The sequence below is a fragment of the Anopheles darlingi genome, chromosome 2 (assembly GCF_943734745.1).
Source record: "Anopheles darlingi chromosome 2, idAnoDarlMG_H_01, whole genome shotgun sequence".
Classification (NCBI taxonomy): domain Eukaryota; kingdom Metazoa; phylum Arthropoda; class Insecta; order Diptera; family Culicidae; genus Anopheles; species Anopheles darlingi.
This window is the reverse complement of record NC_064874.1, coordinates 55872836-55887017: the sequence shown is the minus strand read 5'-3', so window position 1 is coordinate 55887017 and position 14182 is coordinate 55872836. Positions and strand designations below refer to the sequence as shown.

At 46.6% G+C, this 14182-nt stretch overlaps 1 protein-coding gene across 1 annotated transcript; it reads right to left on the bottom strand.

Annotated features, from left to right (window-relative positions):
• Positions 1-3409: 3409 nt before the first annotated feature.
• On the bottom strand, positions 3410-4117 carry LOC125959347 (uncharacterized; the record flags this gene model as incomplete). The annotated part of the gene is made up of 1 exon (XM_049692167.1): positions 3410-4117. A coding segment is annotated over one exon (708 nt), but the record flags the coding sequence as incomplete, so codon positions are not given.
• Between the last annotated feature and the right edge of the window lie 10065 nt (positions 4118-14182).

Sequence of the window (14182 nt, the reverse complement as noted above, 5' to 3'; positions counted from 1 at the left end):
AAGATCCTCAGTGCCACCCATAGCTTCAAAAAAGAAACAAAATTATTATTATTATTGTTATGAAAATCTAAACTACACACATAAGTAAGACTAACTATGGACATCACAGAAACACATACAGAAGAGGATAAGCAAGAGTATCTGGGAATATTTAGGAAATGGGAACGGTTAACAAATTGGAGGGCAAATGTCTACATAGGTTTTTAAGGAATTTTATTTTATTTATTAAAAAAACACCTTGTTCGCCGAGAGGGGCTATACAAAGTTACTTAAAAGCTAAGAGTACAAACGAGGTCGGTTTAGAAGTAGAAGGCTAAGAGAGGGCGTTGCGGAGGCGAGAGCGGAAAGTACAACGTACAACCTTTCGCTCGGCCGCTATTGGCCCGCGGATCCATTCAGCCGATGGTTCAACACTAGTGTCTGCTACCATTTCTGCCAATGTACGTACCACGGGTGGCTTTTCAAAGCGGCGTACCCTTTCCTGCAGTTCCAGTATCTGCGCCCTCATTCGTCTGTTTTCCTCCTCTAGCCCACGGGACTGTGCAATCAGGCGTTCGTTCTCGCGCCTCAGGGCGTTACACTCTTCGGCCTCCGGTGCCGCGATATCTTCCATGCTATGCCGGCGCCGAAATTCCCCTTCAAGTGGGGTGATTACCACCGACGGTTGCAGGCTTGGTAGCCTTCGTTTACGTGCCACTATCTCTTCCCCGCCTCGGGGCGCACGCCCGCGTTTGGTCGATACTGCCGTAGTGTCTGTAGTCGTTTCGTCCATCATCATAGGCTTTCCCCTTACACCACTTGACGGAGCGACGGAGCGATGCGGCTAATACACAGCGGAGATAGGAAGGTTGAAGTCGAATAGTGCGCTGGCGTCGTTGAACGAGCGCAGCGCCCTAAGAAACGGATCGTTTTGGCCGAAGATGCTACGGCGAGCGGGAATGAGGAGAGAAGGCCTGTCACGGAGGGCGCGGGATGGAACGTAGATGGGTACAGATGAGAGCAGGCCTCCGACGCGAAGGGCTCGGGCCATGGCGTGGCGGGACTCGATGGTCGGCAGTTCGAGCATGTGGCAACGGGTGATGAAGGGGGGCATGTTGGCATAGGATGTCCCCAGTAGTCGGCGAATAGCCAGCCTGGTGAACCTCCTTTGCACCTTTTCAAGCCTTCCGATGGAGGACGCAGAGGAGGGCGACCATATGACACAGGCGTAGTCAAGGATCGGTCGGACCCAGCAGCAGTAGAGGGTCCTCAAGCACCGCACATCGCGGATCTCCGATGATAGGCGGGTGAGGAGGCCGAGGGTCTTACTTGCTTTATACATAGTGGCCTCAAACTGTGGAAGGAAGGTGAGCGCACTGTCGAAGCGCACGCCAAGGTCTTGCACGATGGATACACGGGGGGCGTTGTGGATGGAGTAGTCCCAGCAAAGGGGGAGCTTGATCGGGAGAAGGGAATAACGCAGCACTTGTTCGGCGATAGGCGGAGGCCATTCGACGAGCACCAGGCAGAGAAATCGTCAATAGCCATCTGGAGGGAGCGGGCGTCGTCAAGGTTGGAAACCGGAAGGAAGAACTTGACGTCATCGGCGTACGTGAGGTGGCCATTGGGCGGGAGCACAGCGGAGCAGTCGTTCATAAAGAGGGAAAAGAGGGCTTAAGACACTGCCTTGGGGAACCCCGGAGGTGATAGGAAGAGGGAGGAAAGTACAGGAGGGGATCCGAACGCGGAAGGTCCGCCCGGAGAGGAAGGATTGAATCCAGGAGAGGAGAGGATCGCGCAAACCCATCTGCCTTAGCTTAGCGATCAGCAGACAGTGAGGGATGCAGTCGAACGCCGCAATATAGTCCGTGTAGACAACATCCACCTGCGAGCCAGATGCAGCGGCAGGGTAGACGTGTTTGCAGAAGGGACATGAGGTTGGTCACTGTAGACCGCCTAGCCATAAAGCTATGTTGGTTATCAGTGATAGAGGAAGAGGCGGGAGAGTGAGAGAGAGAGAGAGAGAGAGAGAGAGAGAGAGAGAGAGAGAGAGAGAGAGAGAGAGAGAGCGTGTGAATGAACGACTGATTCAAGGATCTTGGAGGTGGCACAGAGGAGGGAGATGCCGCGGTAGTTAGAGGCAGTTTGGCTGCACCCTTCTTGTGGATTGGGACGATGCAAGCGGACTTCCAACTCCGCGGGAAAGACCCCTCGCACAGAGATCTGCTGAAGAGTCTAACCAGGATCGGTGCGAAAGAGTGCATGCATCCTTTAAGCACAGAAGAAGGGATACCGTCCGAACCCGGGGAGAAGGAGGGCTGAGAGGACACAATCCTCCGAAATGGGCACTGCGCTTATGGTGAGGGAGTCGTAGGGAGTGTGCGCAAGATCAGTGGTAAGAGGCACAGAGGAGCTGGCAGGGTCGATGAAGAGTTCCGAGAAGTGTCTACCGAAGAGGTAGGTCGCACACGCCTCTCGGAGAGGAGGAGGCTGTATCGCTGCCCAGGGTGAGGGTGGCGGGGAGTCCAGAGGAGCCCCGCCTAGAGTTGGCGTAGCGCCAGAAGGACCTGGGGTCTGAGGACAGCCTGGATTGTGTCCAGGCTTTTAGTTTATTTAGTAGGTAGCCTTGGTAACGGAACCGGTGGTAGCTGCGGTACATCGCGGAGGCAAGTTTGAATAGCTGCTTGTAGTAGGGCGATTTTGGAGCTGCTGTACATTATTAGCGATTAGCGCGTCTCGTGTCCATCCTTAGCGCACGCAAGTGCCTATCCGACCAGGGGGGATGGGGCGGAGGGTGAAGGGAAGGGCAGCATTCCTAGGATAGGGACGTGGTGAACGCGACCGCAGCGTCGTCCACGGAGCTGGCAGCAGGCATGGCAAAAACACAGTGCAGTGAAACACAGTGGGCAGTTTTCCTTACTCTGCGCCTAGACGGGACAGAGAAAGCTGAGAATGAGATGAGAATGAAAAGGTTGAGAATGTCAAATCCCATACATTTGTGACATTCTATTTGTATGTTTACATTTCCATTTGTATGGGTTTGACATTCTCGTCTTTTTCATTCTCAGCTTTCTCTTTCCCGTGTAGATACAGTGTTAAACACTTCACCGCGAGTTTTAATTCGGCACTTTGTGTTAGTGTTTTCAATGAAAAGTTCGCGCATGTGCGCTCGGCTCGCGCGTTTTATTCTCTCGCTTGGCACCGTGTTTGTGTTTCGTCAAACACGAAAGCCGAGTGTTTCCGATCGCAAGAAATGTTCTGTTGATAAAAACTGTGCTGCTCTGATGCTTCCTTTACTGTACTTGATTGTAGAATATGGTTTCTTATAAAATCATAGGAATATTTTGCAGAGTAGTAAATGTCACAAAAAAATATACCGAAAAAATACAAACAATTTAAAAAATTCATTAACGCAAAAAACAAACCACATTTATTCAAACAGCTCTTCATAGAGCTTAACGATTACATTAGCCAAATTTTTGTCCGACAGACGCATTCTTTTGTCCGTCAAAATTAAACCTAACGCACTGAATGCGCGTTCTGTTGATACTTGAGTCCTTGGTACGGACAATGGTACTTTTGCCAAAGAGTAAATCATCGGATCTGTGCTTCTGATATTATAGAAATATTCAATTACACTGGCAGTCGACGACAACCGACAGCGAAGCGGCATTTCCTTAAGTTTTTTCTCCATATCTATTTTGCGATTTTCAGGGTTAGCTTCCTTCTTTCGCAGCATTGCTTCAACTCTAGATAGAGTTAAGTTTTCGGTAGTTTCTTCTGCAAGCGTTTGCGAGGAGGATGGCGTTGCAACGAAGGTTTCAGATGAATCCAACGAGACACTCATCTTTGACCAAAGCTGTAGCAGATGTTGAAGTCCGATATTCTTTTGCTCGTCGGAAATCAAATCAGATTGCACATAATTAATGCGCGGGTCCAGATTCAGAGCAGCTAGGAATGGTGTTCCCTCGACCAACAGTTTCTGCCTGTTCTTCATAGCTGCAACTAGGGTGATTGCCATCTGACTATTTTTGATTTCTTCAAGACAAATGAAAAAGAAATCACCCATTGTTAGGCATTCATTCTGCAATCGAACTGTTGCACAGTACACCGGTTCAAATACTGTGCAGTATTCTATTATGAACAGTCAGTCTTCCTCCGACAGCTGGACAAGATCGTTTCCATCAATGCAACTTACATCTGGCATAACTTTTCAATATGGGAGCTACAATGACTGGCGGGTACCTGACACGTCAAGAAAAGAGCGACTGATTCAACTGGAGCGACCCTATCGACTCGACTCGTTCCGTTCGGGTCGCTCCAAGTCCGTTCAACGAGAGTGAAAGTGCGCCAGCGAGCAATGGCCACGACAGCAACAATCGTGAACCCAGAACGCCAGACTCGGCCATAAGGGCAATGTATGGAGCCCGGCCGCAGCTCGGTTTACTAAACACTTTGTGTTCAAGGAATACCACACAATTTTCAACTGGTGGTACACACCTGAATCTCTGTCCGAGAATTGAGGAAATGTCACGTCTTCCTTCGCCTTTTCTGCCCTTTCGTTAATGGACTTAATGAAGACCCCCAATGGGTCGGAAGACTGTGCCACATCATCTTTCCAATCCTCGTAAGAGTCCTCAGAAAACCTTGTCGAGAGTTCATATAAACTAGCAGCGAACACTTCGACTTGATCCACAATGTGCAACAGGAGATGGAACTTTGGCCGTAGTGACCCATATTCTTTTTCATAATTCTCAACAAAGCTAGTAATGAGCCGTCTTGCCAGCGGATAAATACTAGCATAACGCGGCGCAGAAATAATTCTAACAGCCGCAAACAGCTTAGTATACAACTCCCAAATAGGCAAACGTTCCCCTGTGTTGCGAACAGGTAGGTCATGAAAAACTATTGGCTTTCAATGCCCAGAAGTGCTCGGCTGCACGCAACAGGCGATTCTGCTCCGACTCATCCTCAGTGTAGCGCTCTCGATGCTGCCGATGGTAGTCCTCGCAAAGATGTACAGCGTATGAATCCCATAGGCGTAACGGGTTGCTTGGCCTACCCTCCGAGAGGATTAGTGCAAACAACTGGCGCAGCTAGTTCGTTCCCACTCAGACTCGTCATTGAGCAACCCAGCCAATGTGGCAGCGTGTTGATAGGTGGCACACACAACACCCTCAACTGTTCGCAAGTCCACGTAAGAATTTGGTCCAGTACTGCTGGATTTCGTCCACCGTTTCATGCGTCGAAAAAGCGACCCGATCGTGCCCTTTGTACACGTACTTGTACAAGTACTTGACGCTGCTGACGGTCGCACACACCTCCACGTTGATGTGGCTGTTGTACTTGTGGCTAAGCCACGGATTGTACGGCACCACGTAACGATTATCAAGCGCTACATACGTGATCGTTACGGTGCGACCATCATTGCGTCACCGGTACATCGGATATCCATCCTGAGTCTGCCGTGTTTCCTCGCAAAACTGCTTCGGAAACTTTTTCGAGCACGATCCATCCTTCATGCATGGCGAGTTGGGATTCGACCGACCGCATGGCCCGTGCATCATCGACTTGCTGATGGTTTCGTAGAGCTGCTCGTTTGCAGGATCCGGAATTTCGGCAGACACCAGACGATCGTAATCAGCTGCCGACCGCGGCTTATCGCTCTCGGCAAGGATGAGTAGACAGTGTGCGTGCGGCAGACCACGTTTCTGGCACTCGATGACGTGAATGCGGGCAACTTCCAATCCAAGGACTCCCGCTGAGAGGTCCTCCAGCATGGACTTCAGCTTTAACCGGAAGACGCGTGCGGTGAGGTCCGGTCGATCGGCGGCCGTCTGCCCTGGTAGCAAGGCCTGGGTGATCTCTGGTCACTTGCGTTACACGTCATCGTGACGAACAGGTCCGGCTTCCCGATCGCTCGTACGATGGCCATCGCGTCTTGGTACTGCGCGCGCATGTACCGGTCGCTACCGGGAAACGAAGGAGCGAGGATGACACGCGTACCCGTTCGAGCGAGTGTCCGTGGATCTTGAAGCTGCACGTCACCTGGTCCCGCCAGATCCATAAGCCCGGCGTATGCGTCAGCACGTAACTGTGCCTGATGGTCCCGCTGAAACTTCAGGCGCTGCTCCTCGATCTTACAGCACTGGTCCACACAGTACTGCTGCATCAGCCGACCTGCCGAATGCAACAACGACGTTTGGTATTCCCGAAAACATAGACGATACGCAGCATATTCACGGACTGAGATTTGCCGCGACGCTCGTCCGTTACCGTCTCGAGTTTCCGCGCCCTCCTCAACGTCGTTCTGGTTGTGCTCACTGGATTGTGCTCGTTGGGTTGCAACACGGCCGTTTTGCGATCCCATACGTCCACCCAGCCTCGCCGTACGGATGCAAGAGTGGATACTGCAACGCATCGAACAGCTGATAGGACTCGAATACTCGGTGAAGACCCCGATTCTGCAAGACAATGTTGCGGGACTGATTTTGCTCCGTGCAGACGAAAATGCCACCTATTTCGTCTGCGGTCGGTCGGTTGTAGCGGCGATGATCGAGTCCTTGAATGCGTCCGTGGATTCGCAGCTCTACGTTCTTCTTGATAGTCATTCGCTCGAACGCATGGCGAAACATTTATTTATGTATTTCCATTTGTTCGCCGACGGCTATCCAATAGAAAGGCTATGCAATAAATTCTAGAATTTTAATTGCTATGTGACGTGGAGTCACGAAGGCGAGAGCGGAAGACGGAGATGGGGTGATGGAAGTCGAACAGGGAGCTGACGGAATTAAACGAAACAATCGACGGGGTCAGCAGGCGGAGGAGAAGAATGTGGGCGAGTCCCCGAATCTTGCCTTTATCGTTCTTGTTCTTCGCTTAAGAACTCGATTGCACAACGCTTACTGCTGACGCACTACCGCTACTGGAAGCACACTTTTCTGCTTACTTTCGCCGGAGCACGAAGCAAATGCGTATGCTTACTCTTACCTCAAATCCACCACCTATTCCAAAGACACCCAGGCTGCCAACGACCACAACTTGGTACCACGAGAGTAGGAAGATGATTGTTTCTAGGACGACCATCAAGGACACTCGTTGCCAAGGTTCGTACATAATGTGTTACTCGGCCGGCACGCTTCGGTTCCGTCCGCGAATGATGGATGACGGATTGGCCGAGCACCGAGTAACGGAGAATTCCTGGACTAGGCGACCTTAGTTGCTCCTCTCTCTCGGGGGCCTATCGGTGTCGCAAAGGATGAGATTCAGAGAATGTTCTAATTCAAAATCTCTTTATTCGTAACTTTGGGCCCCCTTTTATACTCGGGGCCCGCCAGTATCCTGCCCCCCAGGACACATTTCCCATAATCAATCCAATCCATTATTGATCCATAAATCCTTATCGCTGCTACCGCCTGGAATTAAGCCGCCGTGTAACATAATTTATTCCACTATGCTTGAAAAAAAATCCAGATAACAAACAATGATAAAACTTCTTCAGGTGCATGTTTTTGTTCAGTTATGGATTGTTTTCCACAGAATTATTTAAAAAAGGATATTTTTTTTAGCAATAGAATGGCTAGTGAGCACGATACGTTTATTTTGATTGAAGGCTGGAGCGAGACTACCGTGATGGATATGACGCATATCCTGGAGTCGTCTACGTTCCTCTTTGCGACGCTGGCCTTTCTACATTTATGCGGATGATATTCCCGCATGAATGGACATTGAGCGTCACGAGTACTACTACTAGCTAAGGCACTAGCAAAGACCTGAGAAATGAAAATGTTCCCGGTTTTTGTAGCTCACTTTCATCATCTGCTTAGGGCACTTTTTTTTACTCAAAAAAAGGCATGTGACACACCTCTTTAGTCTCATTTTAAAAAAGTCCTGGTCCGGGTTTTACCTACTGTTCAGTGAAGAACACTGAACATTAATTCTATCCCGGTAGCGCACCACGAATGGAAAATCTGCTCGATGGTATTGAAGGTCTTTACTTTGTTTTTTGTGGTTTGCCGTGGTAAATTCATTTGAACTTCTTCGTCGTTTATGCTTTATTCTCCCCTTCGTCGTTTTATGCTAGCTAGTATCCGCTACTAGTTTTAACATCGAATGGCAAATATGGGCACAATTGCCAAAGTTCCTTCTTCGCAACACCAAAGTGAAGATCGTCAGTGATATTTAGTTCTTCATTCTAGGGGAAGCCACCGATTACTCATTCTACATTGAGTCTAGTGATGCGAGGAACATTTTGTTTTGTTTTGAGCATTTTGTATCACTTATGGGAAAGAAACTTCTTCAATCTGATCGGTTTTATACAAGTAAAAAGTTGTCCAACTCGGTATAATTGGTGAAACACAGCGTGTCGGAAACCTCTGTTACATCACAAATCTCCTTATGCCTTAGCTCGAATAACTTTGTAATTTTGGCTGACTATGTGTTCAAGGAATATCACACAAATTTCAACTGGTGGTATACATCTGACTCTCTGATCTTCTGATTGGTTAGCAGCGCTAGATTCGGCCCTTAGTACCGCGAGTTACGACCCAGTCAGCGGATTCCTGCGCAACGGAGCCAGCGCGCGTAGCAGAGCAGCACATTATGTACGATACATAATGTAATGCCGAACTCTAACACTCTACTAACCCTATCCGATAATTGTAAAACTGAAATAGGAAAGTCTTCAGACAGTCGATGATTAGAGGGAAACGAATAAGGATCGTTTTTTAAAACTTCCAACCGCGAATAAAACTGTTAACTCCTCTTCTGTCCTTTTCTTAATGCATTAATGCATGAACGCACCCAATGGATCGGTAGACTGTGCCACATCATCTTTCTAGTTTTCGTTAGAGTCCTCATAAGGCCGGGTCGATGGTTCATATAACTATATAGCGCACTTTTCTATTTGATCCACAATGTGTAGCAGGATATGAAACTTTGGCTGTAGTGGCCCCATATGGTTGTTTACATTTGATAACAAAGCTACTAATGAGCCGTCTAGCGAGCGGATAAAAACTAGAATAATACGGCGCAGAGAGAATTCTGATGGCCGCAAACAGGTTAAAATATAGCCGAATTTGCAAAGATAGTTCTCGGCTTGATATTTGTAAAATAGTGTCTCATTTGTGCGCATGTTAGGTCGATTTCTTAATTCGGCTATATTATTTAATTGTCTTTGAAGCGTTTTGTAGAGCATCAAGCTTTCGCCGCGTCTTCTCACTTCCCGTGCAGCTCCGCGAAAGAAACCGATCCGGGATTAGCGCCAGCCTTCCACTCGGTGGCGTTGCAGTTTTAATAATCAATTATACCGATAAAATTGGGGTTAATATTTAATTGTCTGCTCCGATAATCGAGATAGCGCCACTGGACTGATCGTTACAATGAGGATGTGACATACTTGTTTAAACTGTTTTGGAACCAAATCATCGTGATGAAGGAGAGCACATGTGATGAGGAAGTGGCTCCGGTGAGCATAAGACCTTATTTGGAACCGAAAGCTGAAACATCATCGCCAAGACCAGCGAACTAGAGTGGCAATTTATTTAATACGTTTCAATTGAAACTTCAGACCTTCGTATTTTGTTACCCCGGCGACGTCATTGGTTCTGCAGCACGTGTGTTATCATTCGATACATCTGTACAGGTCACATTATAGCACGTGAAAGGTTGCATGCTTGCGTAAAGGTACATAACTGAACGGAACGTAGCTGCCAACACGAGTGGAATATATAGGATTTGCACTGCACGCGTAACTTACGTGGCGGAGCGGAACGTAATGTTACGCTTTTCAGCTGATTGGCCAGAAGGAGGCTATGCTGTGCGGAAGGAATTGATCGTCGCGCAGACACTAAACTTATCTGCACGAGGATCGAATTCCTTCATTTTTTTCTATTAACGTTTGGTACGGCTTGTCTCGGTTGTTCCACTCTTTATATCCGTCGATGTAAACTCGATGCAAAAGCTACGTTCTTCTTTTTTCTTATTTTTGTGTGCCATTGTTCCTAAAAATATAGCAAAAAATTAATATATTTGTGAAAAAATTGTTGTGCTCGACCGCTCGCTCATCTTTTTCCACAACTACATATCAACCAACCACCAATATTGAGATTTGGTTTGAGGATTTTTTGAATAACCATGGCTGTTTCTTCTTATTTCCAACCTAATCGTTTTATTTGTCTTAAGGCGATTTTCGTAAAACCTAAAACCTTGTGCTACCTTGTGCTAATAATTTTTTCTTAAAATTATCTATAACTTTATCTGTTGGCGGATCTAGGCGGATCCTTGCTATCATCATCGCGTTGCTGCTGTGGTGGTGTTTGTGCATCAGAATGATCAAACGTTCAACAATCCGCTGACCGATCAAGGACGACCGATTTCTCTGCTCAGTTCCGCTGTTTTCTCGATCATTCGTTCTGAACGTGCTGGTTCCTCCGTTGTTCACCAGGACCAGGTTCAGACGATCAATTGCCTCCTCGAGTCGATCTCCGCGCTTGTTGTTCGACGTGCTGCCCCAGGATGTGGACCATGCGTTAAAGTCACCCGCCAGTACGATGGGGCGACGATGATGGTCCAGCAGCTTCACTATGTTGTCAAGCATGATGATGATGATGAGTCCCACCTCTTACCCCAACATAGGTTTGAGAGGGACGGAAATTATCGTTAAGATATTAAATGCAAACGAAGTGGTGGCATTTTTGCAACACTCCCAAGAACCCTCTGCCCGACTCTATTCCGTGCGTACAGCGGTGTCCAGCCATTTCCATATGTAGAAAACGCATGCGGAACCACTTTCAGGAATGCCCCCGCAAAATTTCCTTTTCTTTCGTGTAGCCGGTCCCCCAGTACTATTATGAGCACTAAGGTACCACTACCAAGAACGGCCAAAATTGCTTTTATCTGTGGCAATACCGGTCGCCTCAAAAAAATCATCAATGGATGGATTTGAGGCTCCTGCCACAAGATAGCACGAGTGCTGGCAGGGTAGTCTTATGGGTGAGTGCATGCTCCAATTGTCCACTTTTACGCGCGCGTGTCTCAAAGATATGTTGTCTCATCGCTTTATTCTTTTTTTTCTTTTTTTTTTTTAAGGAAACAATTTCTCATCATCATACCAGCCTGTGCCGACGAGTACAGTGCTACAAAAAGCTACCTAATAGACTCTTTCACAAACCGAACACAGCTACAACAGCCGAACAAGCTACCTAATAGACTCTTTCACAAACCGAACACACCCTCGTCTGAATTCCCCCACGGTATTTGCCTTCACTACATTTCCGGGGATTGTGTTATATAACTGCAGCCCTTTGCCAAAAAGCGAGTTCCTTGCTAAAGCTGTCCTAAAATTTAGTGCCCTAGGATCGTTTGCCCCGCGCGTATGGTGCTGATGCAGATGTTCTCCTCTCACTATTCTCTCCTCTAGATATTGAGGTAGTTTGCCTTTTAGCATCTTATAGATGAATGTCATCGTCCGGCACACCACCAACTGCTCCACAGACATCCATTGTAGGATGTCCAGCATTACACTCGTTGGAGTGTACCGGTTGCAACTCAAGACTATCCTCATAGCCCTGTTCTGTAAAACTTGCAATCTGCGCTTTTGGCTCCTATTTCCCAGAAATATAATGGAGGCACAAAATTCAAAGTGTGGGGATATTATAGCCTTGTAGAGGGCAACTTTTCCCATAAAGTTTAGGTCTTTCGCCACTCTACTTAGTATTCCACATTTTTTGGCAACCATAGTGATGACTCCATGTATGTGAGCGTCAAACTTAAGCCTATCATCTAGTGTGACTCCCAGGTACTTTACTTGGGAGACCCTATCGATTGGTACATTGTTGACTGTGATGGTCACTTGACCATAGTTAGCCCTCGTCGAAATAACCATGAAGCACGTTTTTTTCACGTTTAGAGCTAGTTTTTTATACTTTAGCCAGTGATCCAACACAATCAGATCGCTATTCATTAGATTTTCTGCCTGCTTAATGTCTCTGTGCGAAGTAAAAATGACAGTGTCGTCAGCAAAAAGATTTATCTCGCAAAACTTCAAGACCTGTTTCATGTCATTTATATACATGATAAACAAAATTGGTCCAAGAACACTCCCTTGTGGTACCCCGAGGGTGTTCTTCATAGATTCTGAAGTAGAATTCCCAAAAAGAGTTCTCTGGGTTCTGTTGGTTAGATAGTCTTTAAACCAGTTGAGTTCTCGCCCCTCGATACCAAATCTGCTTAATACCTGTAAAAGCAATGATCTCGATATTGTTTCAAATGCCCTTTTCAGATCCAAGAAAACAGCAACTATCGGTTGTCTGCGATCCATTAACTCTCTCCACTTTGCTAGTAATAAGTTCAGCGCAGTTTCGCAAGAATGACCTTCTCGATATCCTGACTGTTCTGCAGCCAGCAACCTGTTGACGTTCAGGAACTGCATCAATTGGTTTTTGACTGCAATCTCCAAAACCTTCTCGAGAATGTGTAGCATATTAATCGGTCTAAACTCTTCCGCTTTGTCAGTTCCTTTAACCTTCGGAATAGGTATTACCAATGACTCCTTCAATGCCTTCGGAAAGACACCCTCTTCCAATGATTGGTTAACCGATGAAAGAAGACGTCCACCAATTACATCGAAGCAGTCCTTTATTGTAGCTGCATTAACGTTCCCTAGGCCTGCCGATTTATTCAGGTTGAAACAGATCTGCTTTAGCTCCGTTAGATCAATTTTCCGAAAACGAAACACATATTTCGGGGGTTCTGCTTGTTTCAGCTCAACAGGTTCCATTACTGTAGGAATGCTTTTGTTTATGAGCAGGACACTCTTCACAAAAAACTCATTAAACTTGTTTGCTATTACCGAAGACTCCATTTCCGCTCTATTATCAAATGACACGCTTGTGATTGGCACCCTTTCTGGCTTAACTAATCCGTTGAGAATTTTCCATAGCTTCTTTCCATTTGTTTGATTCTTACTAATTTCCCTGCAGTAGTACTCCTGTCTTGCCTTTTTCAAAGCTCTACAGTACTCGTTCCGGAGTGTAGTATATTCTCCCCAGTGTACATTCGAGTTCGTACGCGTGAATTGAATATATTTCTCATTCTTTTTCCGCTTTATGTTTTCCAGGTTAAAATTGTACCAGCTATTATAATGCTTAGTTACAATCTTTTTCCTGTATACCAGCTTACTCATTGCCCCCTCAAGCGTGTCCTTTAATGAGCTCACTGAGGCATCCAGACTATCTGTTTGCGTTTGTAGACACAAACTAACTGTCGTACAGAGTGCCTCCTTGGAGTATCTATCCCAACAGATAATTTCTTTCTGTCTTGGGATACAGTACCTCTCATCCAATTTCAAAGTTATTGTTTCATGGTCTGATATTTTTGAACAATGGTCGATAGCAACTGTTATTGAGTCGGTGCTACAATAAACATGATCTATTAGTGTCCTGCTTTGTACTGTAATGCGCGTCGGTTGTTTCACTAGCTGCGTCATGTTTGTAGCTTCCATGAGCCTCTTCAAATTGCTAGATTTTTCTTTATTGAACCAGTCAATATTAAAATCTCCGACTATGACGTTAAGCTTGCTTAGGTTAACAAATCCCTCAAGCCAGTCTTCCATTATTTCCACCAACCGAGAGTTACTTGAACTGGGCGAGTGATATAATACCCCATAGTTTCCTGCATTCATTCCTCCTGACACTTTGACACCTAGGAACCAGTTACCCTCAAGTGCTTCATTAACGATCACTTTAAAAATAACATGGCTCGCCGCGTATATAGTTACACCTCCTGTATGTCGGGAGTGGGACAAACAAGAGACATTTCTGTACCCAGGTATGCAATATTGATTAAAAGCCTCGTGTTCTGTTATGTGAGTTTCCGCAACTAAAAGCAACGATGGCTGTGTTGTCTCAACTGTTTGCCTCAAGATTGCAAAGTTGGTAGAGAGCCCCGCTACATTACAGTACAACGCATCATATTTCTGTTTTCTTTCCTGTCCTTGCTATTGGGACAAGCGCATTGTCCTGATGACCTGCTTTTTGTACTCTGGACACTCATGGCTGTAAGCCGCATGATCTACGTTTCTGGCTCCTGCTAAATCACAGTTTCTACACTTGAGTACTGCTGATTTACAGTCTTTAGTGCAGTGACCCTCGCTACATTGTGAACAAACTTCCTCATTTTTACAATCCGTACTTATGTGGCCATA